The following is a 16,191-nucleotide window of genomic DNA, read 5'->3' as shown; positions in this document are numbered from 1 at the left end:
TGTAACAACTCGATACTTGTTTTACCTTCGGTATAGTACGAGCCACCATATAATGAGATTGTGAAACTTATCAGTAGTCGACAGTATTCATTAGTCAGTAATGATGGTGCTGAGACGAAGGAATCGATAGAAATATGACCACATAAGGACCCATTGTCATGGCCATGTATGTATATGTATGTAATACATGGAATAAAAATTTATATTTACATATGTTAAAATCCCTCTGTTTTTTAATATATTAAAGTACTAATTTGTATTTTTAGCTTTTTATTTAATAATATTAGATGATGATTAATAATAATCTAATTTCTAATTATTAAAAAGTCATTTAATTGTCTACTTAATAAATGAAATAGATTAGTCATAGTTCGTCATTTGTTTTTATTGTGTAATTTTGAATTTAGTATAGGGTTCTATGTGGTTCTACCTACAATCCTAAAACATTAGTCGGTAACACTATTCGACGATTCAAATTACGACCTTGTTGCATCTTAGCCCGTATAATATACTATCGCTATGAGTGGATATTAAGATAAATACTAGGCTCGACTAATTCCTAAAATCGTTAGCTTAAAAAAGAGCCGATTCGATTGCGCGTAAGTACTGAAATTACGATTGGTTCGTACGCGAGAAACGTGTTCACGTTTAATCGCAGGGGAAATTATATTTGAAGATTGTCGAGTTCTGTTAGCTTCAACTTTTTTATAGAAAGATATTGTGCTATCGTACTATCCTAATGGACTGCATTTATGAATAGCAATAAAAACTTTCATTCCTTGAATAGATAGCGCAAAGTGGCCACCCGACCGTGTTTTAATTATAAAAAATATATCATTAATACGTTCATTGATGATTCAATTTCCACTACCTGTAATGCCATATGCTAATGAATCATTTTCATTTCAGTCCTATTTCGGTATCATAAAACTTTATGTATGTGTTCTTCGCGAGACTATCCCAAAAAAATTTTTTCCAAATTTTGTGACTTTTAACATGATTTCTTTTCTCATATAACTATTATACACAAATAATTATTTTAGAAAATCTATTTCTATATCGTAAAATTCAAGTATTTGCTTAATATGAATTATTAGGAAAATATCTTAAAAAACGTACAATTCCCTTATGTACATATTGTAAAAGTAGGTCAATTCAGATATGCATTGAACGTGTCAATCGACCAACCTGGATTCTACATCACCAACCAAATCGTTCATTTTGAATGTTTAATCTCATTAGTCATGCATTGGTTCATGTACAAAGATTCTACTTTATTTTAAATGCTCCTTAAATATTTGTCTTTGGACTAAATCGACGCATAGACAGTTTAGATATAAAGAAGGTTTTCGTGAATTCTATGTATTTTAACTTTATTATCGGATGTGTTTACGTATGTAAAGATAATCTTCGAGACAGTGACAGTAATAATATGGCCATTTATATCACGATCGAGTTGCCATTGGAAGCACTATGGTTACACTACGTTCTCCTAATTCCTTCCGGCAGAAATTTCTTCCCTATTCATACTCGCGTTTTTCAGACCGCGTTTACTCGCGAATGTTTCACGTTCGATTGTTTGTCCGCGAAAATTACGAGCTGAATTAACGAACGCATATACAGAAAAGTATTCGACGGGATTCGCTTGAAGACAGAATTTTTTCAGGAAGACAGAACTTTAATACGTGTGGTCTATCGTTCGTATTATAAATTACAGGGACAGCTATCTTGCGCGGTACTTTCTGTGATAATAATAGCGTTCGTTCTATTACACCTAAACGGCCCCAAGTTCCGGAGTCTCAAAGCGTTTCTGACAATGTGTTCCACATTCGACTCCTTGTATATGTGAACGAACACTTTCCGCTTGTTCCTCGGGTGTTTTCCACGCGGTATGGCTTAGTAAAATGGGTATCAAATTCTAATTGACTGTTTACGGATAAATCGCAGGAGTGAAGTGGTGGACACGTTATATCGTAGAACCACAATCCCCGCGACACTTTGAGACTAGAGAACGAAGAACAATCATCGTATAGATATAATTAATATGCTTTCATACAAACGTATAGAACATCGTTAAGTGTTATTATTTTAGGGGGTACAGTGTGTATAAAGAATCGTATAAATGTATATATTTATATTTATATATATATTTATATATATATATGTATAATGACGCCAGCTCGCCGGAGAAGCAAATTCGCGTTCGGTCCTCCGCGCGAGCCGCTGTTTGAGCTTTGAGATACGCGTACCTTTCGTCTTGTCTTTGTGGCTTTTTCTTTCTTTTCATTTTATCTTTAAAACATATAAATGTACCATGCACACAGACGCACGCACACATACAGGCGCGCGTGCTTGAATACGATCTTAGCTTATTACACGGATCTATCGCGATAAGGAAAAGAATTTATTCGTATGTACAATTGGTGGAATCGATATATTAAACGACGACTGACGTCGCCTTGAATCTCAAACTCTAAACATTATAAAATGATATTTCAAATTTATGTATCAAAAGAATAACAAGTTACGTATGTCTGGAATCTATATTCTAAATTATATGCATATTGTAAAAACTTTTTGAAATATATCGCAAGAAATAATTTTCAGTTGACATGGTGTGTTTAAATTTTAATGGTTAGTGGATTTTATAATTTTAATACGTCTTTCCCACCAACTCTATACATTCGGTGTATTATCGCGTTCGTGATTTATAGGAAGACGAAGGATATTATAAAAATTCTATAGAGGAATGTTGTTGCGTAAAAAATAGTTGGAAGAAATTATTGACTGGGAAGTTTGTCATGGATCTGCGGCGTTGATATTTCTAGTATCTTATCGATCGCATTCGAACACGCGTGAACGTCAGCAGACGTGAGTAGATGTGGACTGATCGTTAGCGCACGACGCGTGTCAGCCATGAAACGATTTGGATCTATCGCGATCGTACGGCAGATCGCCTTGGATCATCGTTGTTCAAGTTTTTACAGTGGTATTACAAGAGCAATGTGCTACGTGGCGCTTACATTTCTTGTCGCGTGAATCGAATTCTCACGCATTCGATCGTACGCGGGAAATCAACAAGGCTTTACGCTAAGAAAAAGATCTCGTGGTTATCCCTCGTACAATCTCTGATATTGCTGTTACAATGTCACTGTATAGGAAATCGTTTCGTATGTACCAAGGTTCGTATATTTTCTTCGCTTTTTTATCTATTTATTTCTTTTTTTGGTCGCGTTCGATTGAAACGCATTTATCGTTTGTATCCCATCACCACATTTAATTCCTAACGACGATTCCTCGAGAATATCAAGCTTCAACGACGATGATCGTGGCTAAAATTAGCGCCGTGTCTGGCTGTCACGGAACGAAAGTTTAGTGCCGCTGTTGTCGGCACTGACGAAGGCACAGTCATAAGTCTCGTACGTTCAGCAACTTTTTTTTCATTAATCGCTTTTTCTCTTCCTTTATAACCATCGTTTTTACGTGTAAAAAAAAAGAAAAAAGATAATGGCGTAAGACATGGAACTATCACGAAATATTTCTCCACTAATATCCCTTTTCGTTCCACTGGTTTGCTTGTTTCTGTTTCACGTTTGGCACTAAAAACGAGCCTTGTTTTACATAGCTAAATTCTTCGTTTCTTTCTTTTTTGTTCCTTTAGTCCCTTCCATTACACGTGCTCATCGATCTCTCCCTCTCTCGCGCTCTCTCTCACTCTCTCTCTCGTTCTCTATTCCTATCTCTATCTCATTCTTTCTCTCTTTTTTTTCTCTTTATATAACATAATATAATATTATAATATAAACGTTTACGGTTTTGGCCACTCAGTTCGTGATCGCCGAAGCACATTACAGTCTGTGTTTCCGCGACATTTAGATAGTTTAGAATATTTTTAATTCACTTTTATACAACACTGATCCTGCTCTAGACTTCCTTGTGCGTATGTTTGTTCGACGGATCCCCGGGATCGTGTTGGTCGGCTCATCTCCTCCTTCTGGCCGTAGCTGCTGCGATCATTTGCCTCAACATCGGCTCCGGACTACACACTCGTGGATCACATTTCATGTTGCCATCACCACCGCAACTGAAATTCAAAATCGTTCGTTTCATTAATATTATTGTCACGCCTATTGCAAAATTCTCATTATTCACGGATTATAAAACAATTAGACTTTCATTAGATTACTCTTCGTGATACGATTACATTGAAAATCAGGGATTGTGAATATGCTCGAGATAAACTACTGGTTTGAGGACAATTTTTTATAAGACAATGAGTATTTCGCTCGTGGCTTTTTTACTTTTGATAGTGATTGGTAGTTGGACCATTTGATGCCATATATTGCTATAGTTAGAATGTAGAGTTTTCGGATGTAGTTATTTTTAAATAGGAAGTATAATTTAATATCATGCCAGTATGTCACTTGATTCCTAAAGAATCTAGCCGCAAACATACGGTTTAGAACATGACATAGAATTTGATTAAAATATAATATTTTTGGGATATATGTAATTCCTATTGAGTATAACTTACACACAGTAGCCTTAAATGATAATGATTACTTAAAAAGAGACTTTAAACTTACGTGCACTGAAGGCAAGGTCCTGATGCGGACCTAATAATTTCTCCAACACGATACGCTTGTCCGCGAATTTGACAGCCGCTTCGTTTCGCAGCTCCCTTATATGCATGAGCGTGGAAGTGCGGTGGCAACGTGGTTGTCGTCGTGGTTGTCGTTGTGGTGATATTAAGCGACGTGGCCATTGACACAGGACACTCGTATCTTGGACAACAGAATCCACTGATCGGTTCCTCGTGACAACCTGGGATCGGCGGTGGACAGCTTTGTTGCAGACAAATGATGTCGCTTCTGAAGCAGAAGCAGAAGTCGCATGGGTCATCTCTTGGAATTTGTTGCGCCGAGACATAAACTTTGCCGCCATATCGGCAAGTTCCTGGTCCGTAAATAGCTTGATCATCTTCGTCATAATCTTCGTCGGGACTCAAGTAACTGCCACCATGTGGAGGGAAGTGTGGATTGTCTTCTCCAGTTACCGATTGATCAGGATATTCAGGAACTTGCGGAGCTAGAGTACTCGTAGGTCGTTCGTATAGACTTGGTTGTACAGGTCGTTCAGTGGTTTCAAATGTGTGATTCACTGGTGGAAGATGCTCGCCAAATCCACTAGGTAGTTGACCTTCAGATGGCTCTTCTTTCTCGGTTGTCGATGGAGCTTCCGGCAATGCAGCTTCTTCTACCTCTTCTTCTTCTTCCTCGGCTGATTCAACCGATGGTTCCGTTGGCAGCTCGTGAGTTTCTCCTTCTTTGTGCTCTTCAGGAAGCGGTGGTTCAATTGTACTCTTTTCTTGAGACTGTTCCGTTGACACTGAAACTGCGTGCTCTTCCTCAGGAGCCTTTTCAGTTCCTGGGCGTTCTTCTGCTTCTTGTGTTGAAGTTTCGATTGCTGGTTTGGTAGGAGGTTGTGCTTCTGGAATGCCAGGCTGTGTTTCCGTTACCGCAGGTTGTGCTTCTGTTACCGCAGGTTGTGCTTCTGTTACCGCAGGCTGCGCTTCTGTTGCCGCAGGCTGTGCTTCTGATACCGCAGGCTGTGCTTCTGTTACCGCAGGCTGCGCTTCTGTTACCGCAGGCTGTGTTTCCGTTACCGCAGGTTGTGCTTCTGTTACCGCAGGTTGTGCTTCTGTTACCGCAGGCTGCGCTTCTGTTACCGCAGGCTGTGCTTCTGATACCGCAGGCTGCGCTTCTGTTACCGCAGGCTGCGCTTCTGTTACCGCAGGCTGCGCTTCTGTTACCGCAGGCTGCGCTTCTGTTACCGCAGGCTGCGCTTCTGTTACAGCAGGCTGTGCTTCCGTTACGGTAGGCTGTGCTTCCGTTACGGTAGGCTGTGCTTCTGTTACCGCAGGCTGTGCTTCCGTTACAGCAGGCTGTGCTTCTGTTACAGCAGGCTGTGCTTCTGTTACAGCAGGTTGTGCTTCTGTTACAGCAGGTTGTGCTTCTGTTACAGCAGGCTGTGCTTCTGTTACCGCAGGCTGTGTTTCCTCTGAAGGTTGACTTGGTTCAGCTTCCTTTGTTGTAGCTTCCGTAGCTTCAACTGGAGACACTGGAACTTCTCCTTCTTGAAGAGATGTTGCTTCAGCTTTAGCTACTGGTGTAGTTGATTGTGATAATTCTTCTTCGGCAGTGATAGGAAGCTTAGTTGTGTGTTCTTCAACTTGAGGAATTTTAGTCAAACTTGATACTAATTCAGGGAATTGTTCTTGGAATGAAATACTTTCAGTAGTTTGAGGAACTTCTTTTTCGGATTCAACTGTTTGCTGTTCAGCTTCGACTGGCTTTCCTTCTTCAGGAATCTCCTCAGTTACTTCAGCGGGTTTCTTTTCTTCAGAAAGTGTCTTTTCAGTTACCTCGCTAGGCTTCTCTTCTTCAGGAAGAGCATTCCCTGTTGTCTCGGTCGGTTTCTCCTTTTCTGGAAGAACCTCTTCTGGTGCTCTGGTAGGTTGAGCTACCTCTGGAACTTCGCTAGGAAGTTCTTTCTCTGCTGCCTCGGTAGTAATTGCTTCTTCTGGTACTGCAGTTGGAATCTCTTTCTCTGGAACTTCTGGTGTCGGGACTTCTCCTGCAGGAGTTACGTTTTCGGGAGCTTCGGTCGAATATTCTTCTTCATGTGCTTGAAGGGGAACTTGCGGACCTTCAGTAGCTTGCACCGGTCCTTCGGTAGCTTGCACAGGACCTTCAGCAGCTTGCACTGGTCCTTCGGTAGGAAGTGCTTTTTCTGGTATCGCAGATAGTCCTTGTTCTGTTGTTTCTTCAGTCGCTATCTTCACTGGTATTTCAGTAGAACCAACCTCGGCAGGTGCCTTAGAAACAACTTCAGTTACCTTTACGATTTCCTCTACTGGAGTTGTTTGCTCTTCAACAGGCGTCTGTTCTTCTTCCATTGGTTTTCCCGTTGCTACTTCTTCCGCTGGTTTGCCTGTTGCTTCTTCTTCAACTGGTTTGCCTGTTGCTTCTTCTACGACTGGTTTGCCCGTTGCTGCTTCTTCTGCTGGTTTGCCCGTTGCTGCTTCTTCCGCTGGTTTTCCCGTTGCTGCTTCTTCCGCTGGTTTGCCCGTTGCTGCTTCTTCCACTGGTTTGCCTGTTGCTTCTTCTACAGATGGTACACCAGTCTTCTGCGTCATTTCTTCTTCCGGTTTTTCTTCCGTCACAGAAGATTGTTCTTCAGGAATTGAACCCATTTCACTCGGCACAGTCGTACCCTTCTCTTCTGTTACACCCTCTGTTAGAGGTTTCTGCCCCTCCGTTGTCTGTTCTGGCAAAATTGGAATTTCTTCTGGTGCTACTGTGGAACTGATTTCCACAACTGGAGGTAGTGTTGCACTAGGTTGTTCTTTTCTTGTAGCTGTGATTCCTTCACCTACCATATCAGGCATTTTGGTCGTGCCTGCAGGTGTCACACCTTCTTTTACAATTGGTTCCTCAGTTCCCTCTTCATGTTTCTGTTCTCCCACAGTTACAACTGGTATTGTAGTTTCCTCAGATGGTACCACAGATTCTGTCACTTGCTCTTCTTTCTTTGTTACCTCTTCTGGAACTTCAGTTGGCTCTGTAATTTCAGGCACTTCACCTCCAACGGGAGCTATATTTATTTTTTCAGTACCCGGTTGCTCCTCTGGTTCAATAGGTTGTTCCTTAATTCCTTCTGTAGTCACTTCTTCAGTAGCAGGTGCCCCAGTTTCCTTCTCCATTGAAGGTTGTTCGGTTTGTGTTTGAGGAGAAGTCAATTCAGGAGCTGTTCTCACTGTACTAGCTTCAGGTGTTGCTTCTGTAATAGTTTCCTGAGATACAGGAGATTGCGTAGCTTCCGACGATGGTGTAGTTTCCTCTGCAACAGGTGAAACAGATCCTGCTGTTTCTTTCACTGCTGGTGTTACTTCAGGTTGTTGCTCCTCACGTAGCGGTGTAGTTTCCTGTTCAGGTTTCATTTTAACGATATTTAGTTGTTCTTCAGTGACCCCCTCTTTTTCTGCCGTTTCCTCCGTTTTAGTGGATGTTGAGGGTTGCTCAGTGCTTACCTCAGCAGCTTCGGTAGAACTTGGTAACTGTTCTTCGGGTAACTTCACAGGTTGCTCTTCGGGTGTTGTCGTAGTCATCTTAACTACAGTTTCCTTAATTCCGTCTTCTGCTAAAGTAGTAGGTATCAAAGGTTGTTCAGTTCTTTCGGGTACGGCATGTTCTTCTTCCGGAGTAGTTTCTGAAACAGTTTCTGGTTCCCTTGTAGTTTCTGCACCCATGATTGACGGCGTGGTTATTCCTTCTTCGAGTGCTTCTGTGTTACTTGGTCCTTCTTTAGTCACACTAGGCGCAGTCATTTCCATTTCTGCCGTTACGGGTGTTTCACCTTCAGTTGGTTTAACAGTTCCTTGTTCTACATGACTCACTTCATGTTCTTCGCCTGTTGTTACACCTTCTTGTGAAGTAGACACTTCAACAGGTGGTATGGATGTTTTTTCAGATTCTGCTTCACCAGGTTGGACTGTCTGTAATCCACCTTCTGTAGTAGGTTGTTCAGGTTGAGCAAGTTTTTCCTCTTCAGCTGGCTTAGTTTCCTTTACTCCTTCTTCTTCGGGCTGTGTTACCGATTCTGGGCCCACAGTAGTGCCTTCTTCTAGTGGTCCTTGAGTTTCAACATTCGCTGAAGGTTGACCTTCCGTCATTGCAACCTCTGGCAATATGGAAGAGCTTGGTACTTCAGGTTCCTTGCTTATACCTTCTTCTGAAACTGCAGGTGAAACAGTTATTTGTTCTTCGCCTTCTACAGATTTTTCTCCTTCTTCAGCAGATGGAATAGATGGTTGTTCAGCCGTTGGCCTTATCGTGGTAGAAGCTTCCTTTTCAATTCCAACAGAAGTTTGTTCTTCTTGGACTCCTTCTGTCGTTACAACTGTCTGTTCCCCACTCGCAGCAGTACTTGAAGGTTGCTCTTCAGGAGCCTGCCCTTCGATCGGCTGTTCCGTAGATGGAATCTTGGTTACCTGTTCCTCTGGGATTTTCATAGGAGTGCTTAATACTTCTGGTGAAGTTTCTTTCGCTTCCCCTGGAGGTATTTGACTAGAAGACTCTATCTGTGGAGATACTGGACTAAGAGTTTGTTCTTCAGGTTCTTTTGCAGCTTCTCCAACGGTAGCCGTTTGTACGTGTTCAGATTTCGGCGTCGTTTGCTTTTCTTCGGAGAAACCAGGTGCATGTGTCTGTTCAGTCGTTTCTTCATGGGATATGTGCATTTCTGGTGCCATAGTCGAATGTTCCCTGATAGCTTCCGTTGTGCCTTCCTTCACTGGAACTTCAGCTGTCGGTGATACAGTTTTCTGTTCCTCTTCGTATTTAGGCGTTTCGTGTTCGATCATATGATTATCGGACTCTAATCCTGCTGTAGGCGTCGAGTCACAGGTGTACATCGGGCAGCAGGCATCCTTGCTAGTATAAATTGGCATACAGTTCGATAAATGATTGGGAGGCGGTGGGCATTGAACAAGGTCGCATTGAATGATGCTACTGATGCAACGACATTGAAGCTGACAAGGATTGGCTGGAGGAATTATAGAGTTGTTGCTGTAAGATTGTCCTTCGACGAGACAATTGCCTTCTCCTGGAATTGCTGGTGGTATATAAGGAGCTTCTGTGGATAGTCCTTTTTCTGGAATTGTTTCAGCTAGAGTGGATTGTTCGGCTATTTGTTCAGTTGTAGCCTTCGGCGCTATTTCTGCATAAGGTGTGGTCTCCTGAATTTCTTCTTCTTTGGGTGTTGCAAGCGATACACCTGGAACTTTTTCTTCTGTAATAGGAGCCTCTGATTCCTTCTTTTGAGAAGCTTGAGTCGTTCCCTCTTCTTTCAATGGAGTTTCAGTTTGAGCTTCTTCTGGAATAGATACTTTCTGTTCCTCTTCTGGTAATTTCGTTTCTTCAGGTGGTGCTGCTGTTGTCTTAACAGCCCCAGGTTCAACCGGTGAGACTTCAGGGGTTTCAGTCATGATACCAACCTCAGGCACTTTAGCTTCTTGCTCGGTTGTTTCACTTTGAATAGTTGCTGTTGATGCTTCAGCAGGTAATTCTGGTTTTTGAGTGACTCCTTCTGGTAGTTTTTCTTCCTCGGTAGGCTGCTCTGAAGATTGTATAGTTGATTCCGTAGAAGCTCCTTCGTGAATAGTGGGACTTTTAGTTGTTTGCTCTTGTGACATACTACTCACTGTTTGTGCTTCCTCGGTGTGCGAAACTTCTTCCGTAGCTGTGGTGATGGCAGCTTCTGAACTTTGTTCTGGAAGTTCTGTCAACACTTCAGGTACCTCTTTCGGAGCAGACGAACTAGAACTTTCTTCTACACTAGGAACTTCCGTAGGTGCTGTTTCAGGAGTTTCAAAAGGTTTCTTTTCGATTGGAATTTCAGTTGGAATTTCTACAGATACTGGTACAGTTTCCTGAGAAGGAGTGGCTTCACTTGGTTTCTCTTCTACAACCCCTTCAGTTTGATTTTCCTCTGAAATAGGTCCTTCAGTTGGCTTTTTCTCTGCAACAGGTCCTTCAGTTACTTTTTCCTCTACAGCAGGTCCTTCAGTTGGTTTCTCCTCTGTAACAGGCCCTTCAGATGGTTTTTCCTCTACAGCAGGTCCGTCAGTTGGCTTTTCTCCTGCGACAGGTGCTTCAGTTGGCTTTTCCTCTACAACAAGCCCTTCAGTTGGTTTTTCCTCTACAACAGGTCCTTCAGTTGCTTTCTCCTCTGCAGCAGGCCCTTCAGTTGGTTTCTCCTCTGCAGCAGGTCCTTCAGTTGGTTTCTCCACTGCAACAGGCCCTTCAGATGGTTTTTCCTCTACAGTAGGTCCTTCAGTTGGTTCTTCCACTACAACAGGTCCTTCAGTTGGTTTCTCCCCTGCAGCAGGTCCTTCAGTTGGTTTCTCCTCTGCAATAGGCCCTTCGGTTGGTTTCTCCTCCACAACAGGTCCTTCAGTTGGTTTTTCCTCTCCAGCAGATCCTTCAGTTGGTTTCTCCTCTACACCAGGACCTTCAGTTGGTTTCTCCTCTACACCAGGACCTTCAGTTGGTTTCTCCTCCACACCAGGACCTTCAGTTGGTTTCTCCTCCGCAACAGGTCCTTCAGTTGGTTTTTCCTCTATAGTAGGTCCTTGAGTTGGTATTTCCTCTACAGTAGTTCCTTCAGTTGGTCTCTCCTCTGCAACAGGTCCTTCAGTTGGTTTTTCCTCTCCAGCAGATCCTTCAGTTGGTTTCTCCTCTACACCAGGACCTTCAGTTGGTTTCTCCTCTACACCAGGACCTTCAGTTGGTTTCTCCTCCGCAACAGGTCCTTCAGTTGGTTTTTCTTCTACAGTAGGTCCTTCAGTTGGTTTTTCCTCTATAGTAGGTCCTTCAGTTGGTATTTCCTCTACAGTAGTTCCTTCAGTTGGTCTCTCCTCTGCAACAGGTCCTTCAGTTGGTTTTTCCTCTCCAGCAGATCCTTCAGTTGGTTTCTCCTCTACACCAGGACCTTCAGTTGGTTTCTCCTCTACACCAGGACCTTCAGTTGGTTTCTCCTCCACACCAGGACCTTCAGTTGGTTTCTCCTCCGCAACAGGTCCTTCAGTTGGTTTTTCCTCTATAGTAGGTCCTTGAGTTGGTATTTCCTCTACAGTAGTTCCTTCAGTTGGTCTCTCCTCTGCAACAGGTCCTTCAGTTGGTTTTTCCTCTTCAGCAGGTCCTTCAGTTGGTCTCTCCTCTGCAACAGGTCCTTCAGTTGGTTTTTCCTCTTCAGCAGGTCCTTCAGTTGGTTTCTCCTCTACACCAGGACCTTCAGTTGGTTTCTCCTCTACACCAGGACCTTCAGTTGGTTTCTCCTCCGCAACAGGTCCTTCAGTTGGTTTCTCCTCTACACCAGGACCTTCAGTTGGTTTCTCCTCTACACCAGGACCTTCAGTTGGTTTCTCCTCCGCAACAGGTCCTTCAGTTGGTTTTTCCTCTGCAACTGGACCTTCAGTTAGTTTCTTCTCTACAGTAGGTCCTTCAGTTGGTCTCTCCTCTGCAACAGGTCCTTCAGTTCGTTTTTCCTCTACAGTAGGTCCTTCAGTTGGTTTTTCCTCTCCAGTAGGTCCTTCAGTTGGTTTCTCCCCTGCAGCAGGTTCTTCAGTTGGTTTCTCCTCTGCAGCAGGTCCTTCAGTTGGTTTTTCTTCTACAGCAAGTCCTTCAGCTGGTTTTTCCTCGACAACAGCTTCTTCAGTTGGTTTTTCCTCTGCAACAGGCCCTTCAGATGGTTTCTCCTCTGCAACAGGCCCTTCAGATGGTTTCTCCTCTGCAACAGGTCCTTCAGTTGGTTTTTCCTCTACAGCAGGTCCTTCAGTTGGTTTCTCCCCTGCAACAGGCGCTTCAGATGGTTTCTCCTCTGCAACAGCCCCTTCAGTTGGTTTTTCCTCTGCAACAGGTCCTTCAGTTGGTTTCTCCTCTACAGCAGGTCCTTCAGTTTGTTTCTCTTCTGTAGCAGGTGCTTCAGTGTGTTTTCCCTCTGCAACAGGCTCTTCAGTTGGTTTTTCTTCTACAGCAGGTCCTTCAGTTGGTTTTTCTTCTGCAACAGGTCCTTCAGTTGGCTTTTCCTCTGCAACAGGTCCTTCAGTTGGCTTTTCCTCTGCAACAAGTCCTTCAGTTGGTTTTTCCTCTGCAACAGGTCCTTCAGTTGGTACTTCCTCTGCAACGCGACCTTCAGTTGGTTTCTCCTCGACAACAGCTTCTTCAGTTGGTTTTTCCTCTGCAACAGGTCCTTCAGTTGGTACTTCCTCTGCAACGGGACCTTCAGTTGGTTTCTCCTCGACAACAGCTTCTTCAGTTGGTTTTTCCTCTGCAACAGGTCCTTCAGTTGGTTTCTCTCCTGCAGCAGGTCCTTCAGTTGATTTTTCCTCTGCAATAGGACCCACGGTTGGTTTCTCCTCTGCAACGTTCTCTTCAGGTGGTTTTTTCTCTAGGGTAGGTCCTTCAGTTGGTTTCTCCTCCTCAATAGAACTTTCTGTTGGTTTCTCCTCTTCCACTGTCTTTCCTTCTTCCTCTGGTTTTTCTTCACTTGCCTTCTCTTCTTCTTCAGGTTTTTGTTCAACAGATTCTTCAGCTGGTTTCTCTTCTTCCGCTGGTTGTTCTCCTTCTGCGGATCCCTCGATTGGTTGTTTCTCAGCAGGTTTATGATCTTCAAGGGGTTTTTCAGTTATTTGAGCTTCTCCTGCCACAGCAGTTTCTTCTTCTTCTATAGGCTTTCCAGTTGGCTTCTCTTCTTCAAGAGATGGCTTCTGAACGCCTTTTTCCAGCTCAGGCAACTTTTCTGCACCCATTTCATCTTCTTTACGTTCAGTAATAGGAGGTTTAGTTGGCTGATGCGCCTCTATAGGAATTTGTGTTCCTTCCTTTGCTAATTCTTCAGTCATTGATTCCTCTGTCGGAGATGGAGTCACTGGTCCTTCAGTTGGACCCTCTTCCTTCGTTGGCTGCTCCGTTTTTTGTTCTTCTTGCACTATTCCTTCAGATGATGTTTCTTTGGTTATCGGTGCTTCAGTTTGTTCAGGAGCTGGTTGTTCACTAACCTCTGGTGCTTCTGTTTTCTGTTCTTCTGGCTCCATGGTTGGGTGACCCGTAATTGTTAGAGTGCCTTCCGTTGGTTCTTCAGCCTCCGTCGTTTCCTGAGTTACTGGTGAACCTTCGAGTTCTGAAATCGTTGTTTCTTTTGGCATTTCTTCAACGACAGGTTTTTCACTTGCTTCAGGTCGCTCACCTTCGCTGGGGGGTATTTGTGTTATACTTATTGTTTTGTCCTCAGCTTCCTTAGTAACTGGAGATTCCTCTTCAGTAATTGGTTTCTCAGTAGCCTGTTCTTCATGAGCTCCCGAAATTATACCAGGCTTTTCGCTTGGCAAAGCTTCTCCCGGCGCAACAGTACCTTGTTCTTCTTGTTCTGTAGCAGGTTTCTCCTCTGGAACTGCGTTGACTTCTGTACTTATTTTCTCAGTTTCTACGGTTTGCTCTTCGATGGCTGGTTGCTCAGTTGGATATTCTTCTGTTATAGCTGGAGTTGGAACCGATATTTCAAATACGTGTTCTTGAGGTGCTTTCTCGGCTTCTTCAGCCGGTTTCTCTTTGGAAGCAGTAATTTCTTCACTTGAATCGTTCACTTCTTCGGAAGAGGTTTCTCCAGATTCTTCGATAGTCAGTCCCTTTGTCGGTGACTCCCGTTCTTCAGAAGACTCTTTTGCCGGTGAAACTTCGGAAGACGATGTCTCCGTACTTTGTTCCTCTGGCAAACTAGGTCGTTCAGTTTCTTGTGGTACTTCCTCTGGAATTTCCGGGGCTGATGTTGAAATCTCTGTTGCAGGGCTAGATTCAGTGCCTTTCGCAGCAGCTTCTGCTACCTCTTTCTCTTCACCCGGAACTTCACCAGCTTCCGTAACCGGAGGAACACCTTCTATAGCCTTCTCTGGCGCAATCGAAGTGGACGAAGGCGCTTCTTCGGGCAATTGCGCTTCCACTGTAGTTCCTTCTTCTATAGGAACAGCTTCTTGTTTAGGAGCAATTGTTGTTTCGTGAATTGTAGGTACATACATGGACGAACCTTTCTGCTCAGGTGCTTCAGTTACGAGACTGCTTGGTACATGGAATTCTGGTGGCTTCATGTCAACATAACCTTCCGTAACGTAAATTTCGGTTACTGCATCCTTATCTTCTGCCTTGCTCTCTGGTACACGTTCCGTAATCGAGATACCTGGTGGACCACGTTCTGGAATTACAGGAGTTCCCTCTTCCATGTGGTACTCTTCTGTTACAACTGGATGCTCACTAGTTTCCGGTACTTCAGGAGGAATCATATCTTCCTTCTTGGGAGCCAGACCAGGCATTTCAGGAACCTTGTGTCCAAATATTGGTAGTTCTGTTTTCTGTTCCACTGGAACTTCTGTAGGTATTGCTTCTATACCGTGTTCTACCGGCGCTGCAGGCACTTCTGTAGGTAATTGCTCCGTGCTCACTTCCATTGGTTTCTCCTTTTCTTCTTCGAGAACTTGCTCAGGTTTTTGGGGAACTTGTTCTGTACTTGGAACCTCTTCAATAGATTTCTCAGTTGTTATTTCAGTCTCAGGCGTTGCGGCTTCTTCTGGTTTCTCTTCAATGGGTGCCTCTGTAGACAGTCCCTGTTCTGATTCAGTGGCAGGAGATTTAGTCGTTTTGACTGCTTCAGTTACTTCCCCTTCGCCCAATGTTTTAACTGTTGTCGCTTCTGCTTCATAAACTGGAGATGCTCCCTTTTCTTCGCTGAGAACTTCTGGTGCTTCGCTTGGAAACTCTGGTGCTTGCGTAGGCATCTTAGCTTCCTCCACTAGATGCTCCTCTGTAGGTACTGTCTCTTCAGTAACACTTGGCTCTTTCTCCGAAACAGTCACACTTTCTTTCGTTGGTTTCTCTTCGCTTGGCAATTCAGATTGTGCTTCCTCAGGCACTTTACTTTCAGTTTGTGTTTCTTCTGGCATTGCTTGTTCAGTAACTACCTCTGGTCTTTCTTCCCCTCCTGCCGTAGTTACCTCTTGCGGTGTAGTCTCCAGTTTTGGTGACGATTCTGGTACTTCTTTTGGAACTGATATTTCGGTGACTTCTTGAGTAGTTTCTTCTGCAGGTGTAGTGGCCACTTCTTCGCCCTTTTCTTCTACTGATGGTGCTTCCGTCGCTTCGGCTTTTGTTCCCTCGGGAGATTCGGTTAATTTTGGTGCTGCGCTAGATGCTTCTGTCACTGCTACAGTATCTTCAGTTTCTTTTTGAGTTGTTGGAGTTTCTGGAGCAGCGGTTTCTTCCAGAGAAGGAACTTCTTCTTTTTTGGGTTCTTCTGTAGACGGCGCGTTTTCAACTGGCGCTTGAGAGGTTACAATTTCGTGATCTTGAGGAATGACGTTGTCAGAACCTGGGAAGGTCTCTTCTGCTGTTTCAGGATGCAGTGCTTCTTTCTCAGCTATTGTCACAGTTGCAGCTGTAGTTTCTGGAACGCGTTCCTCGGTAGATGATTCCTCACCTCTAGGTAATGTAACGAATCCACCATGTCCATCTTCTTCTATGCAATAAAGAATGTTTATATAGAACTAGTTTCGCTGCGGAATGTTCGCTGCGTTTAAGCAGT

The 16,191-nt window shown here is 43.6% G+C and overlaps 1 protein-coding gene across 1 annotated transcript in view; it reads right to left on the bottom strand.

The window, feature by feature from the left end:
• Positions 1-1,253: 1,253 nt before the first annotated feature.
• The window catches only part of LOC117239711 (titin-like), a 61,750-nt gene continuing 46,812 nt past the window's right edge, over positions 1,254-16,191 (bottom strand). Inside the window, exons 6-7 of the mRNA XM_033505508.1 lie at positions 4,587-16,125; positions 1,254-4,084 (exon numbers count right to left, since the gene is read on the bottom strand). Of these exons, the coding sequence (XP_033361399.1) occupies positions 3,982-4,084; positions 4,587-16,125 (11,642 nt within the window). The 3' untranslated portion in view covers positions 1,254-3,981. The remainder of the gene's footprint in view (positions 4,085-4,586; positions 16,126-16,191) is intronic.

Source organism: Bombus vosnesenskii, unplaced genomic scaffold, assembly GCF_011952255.1.
Source record: "Bombus vosnesenskii isolate JDL3184/JDL3185 unplaced genomic scaffold, Bvos_JDL3184-5_v1.1 scf7180000014105, whole genome shotgun sequence".
Classification (NCBI taxonomy): Eukaryota; Metazoa; Arthropoda; class Insecta; order Hymenoptera; family Apidae; genus Bombus; species Bombus vosnesenskii.
This window is presented reverse-complemented; position numbering and strand designations above follow the sequence as displayed.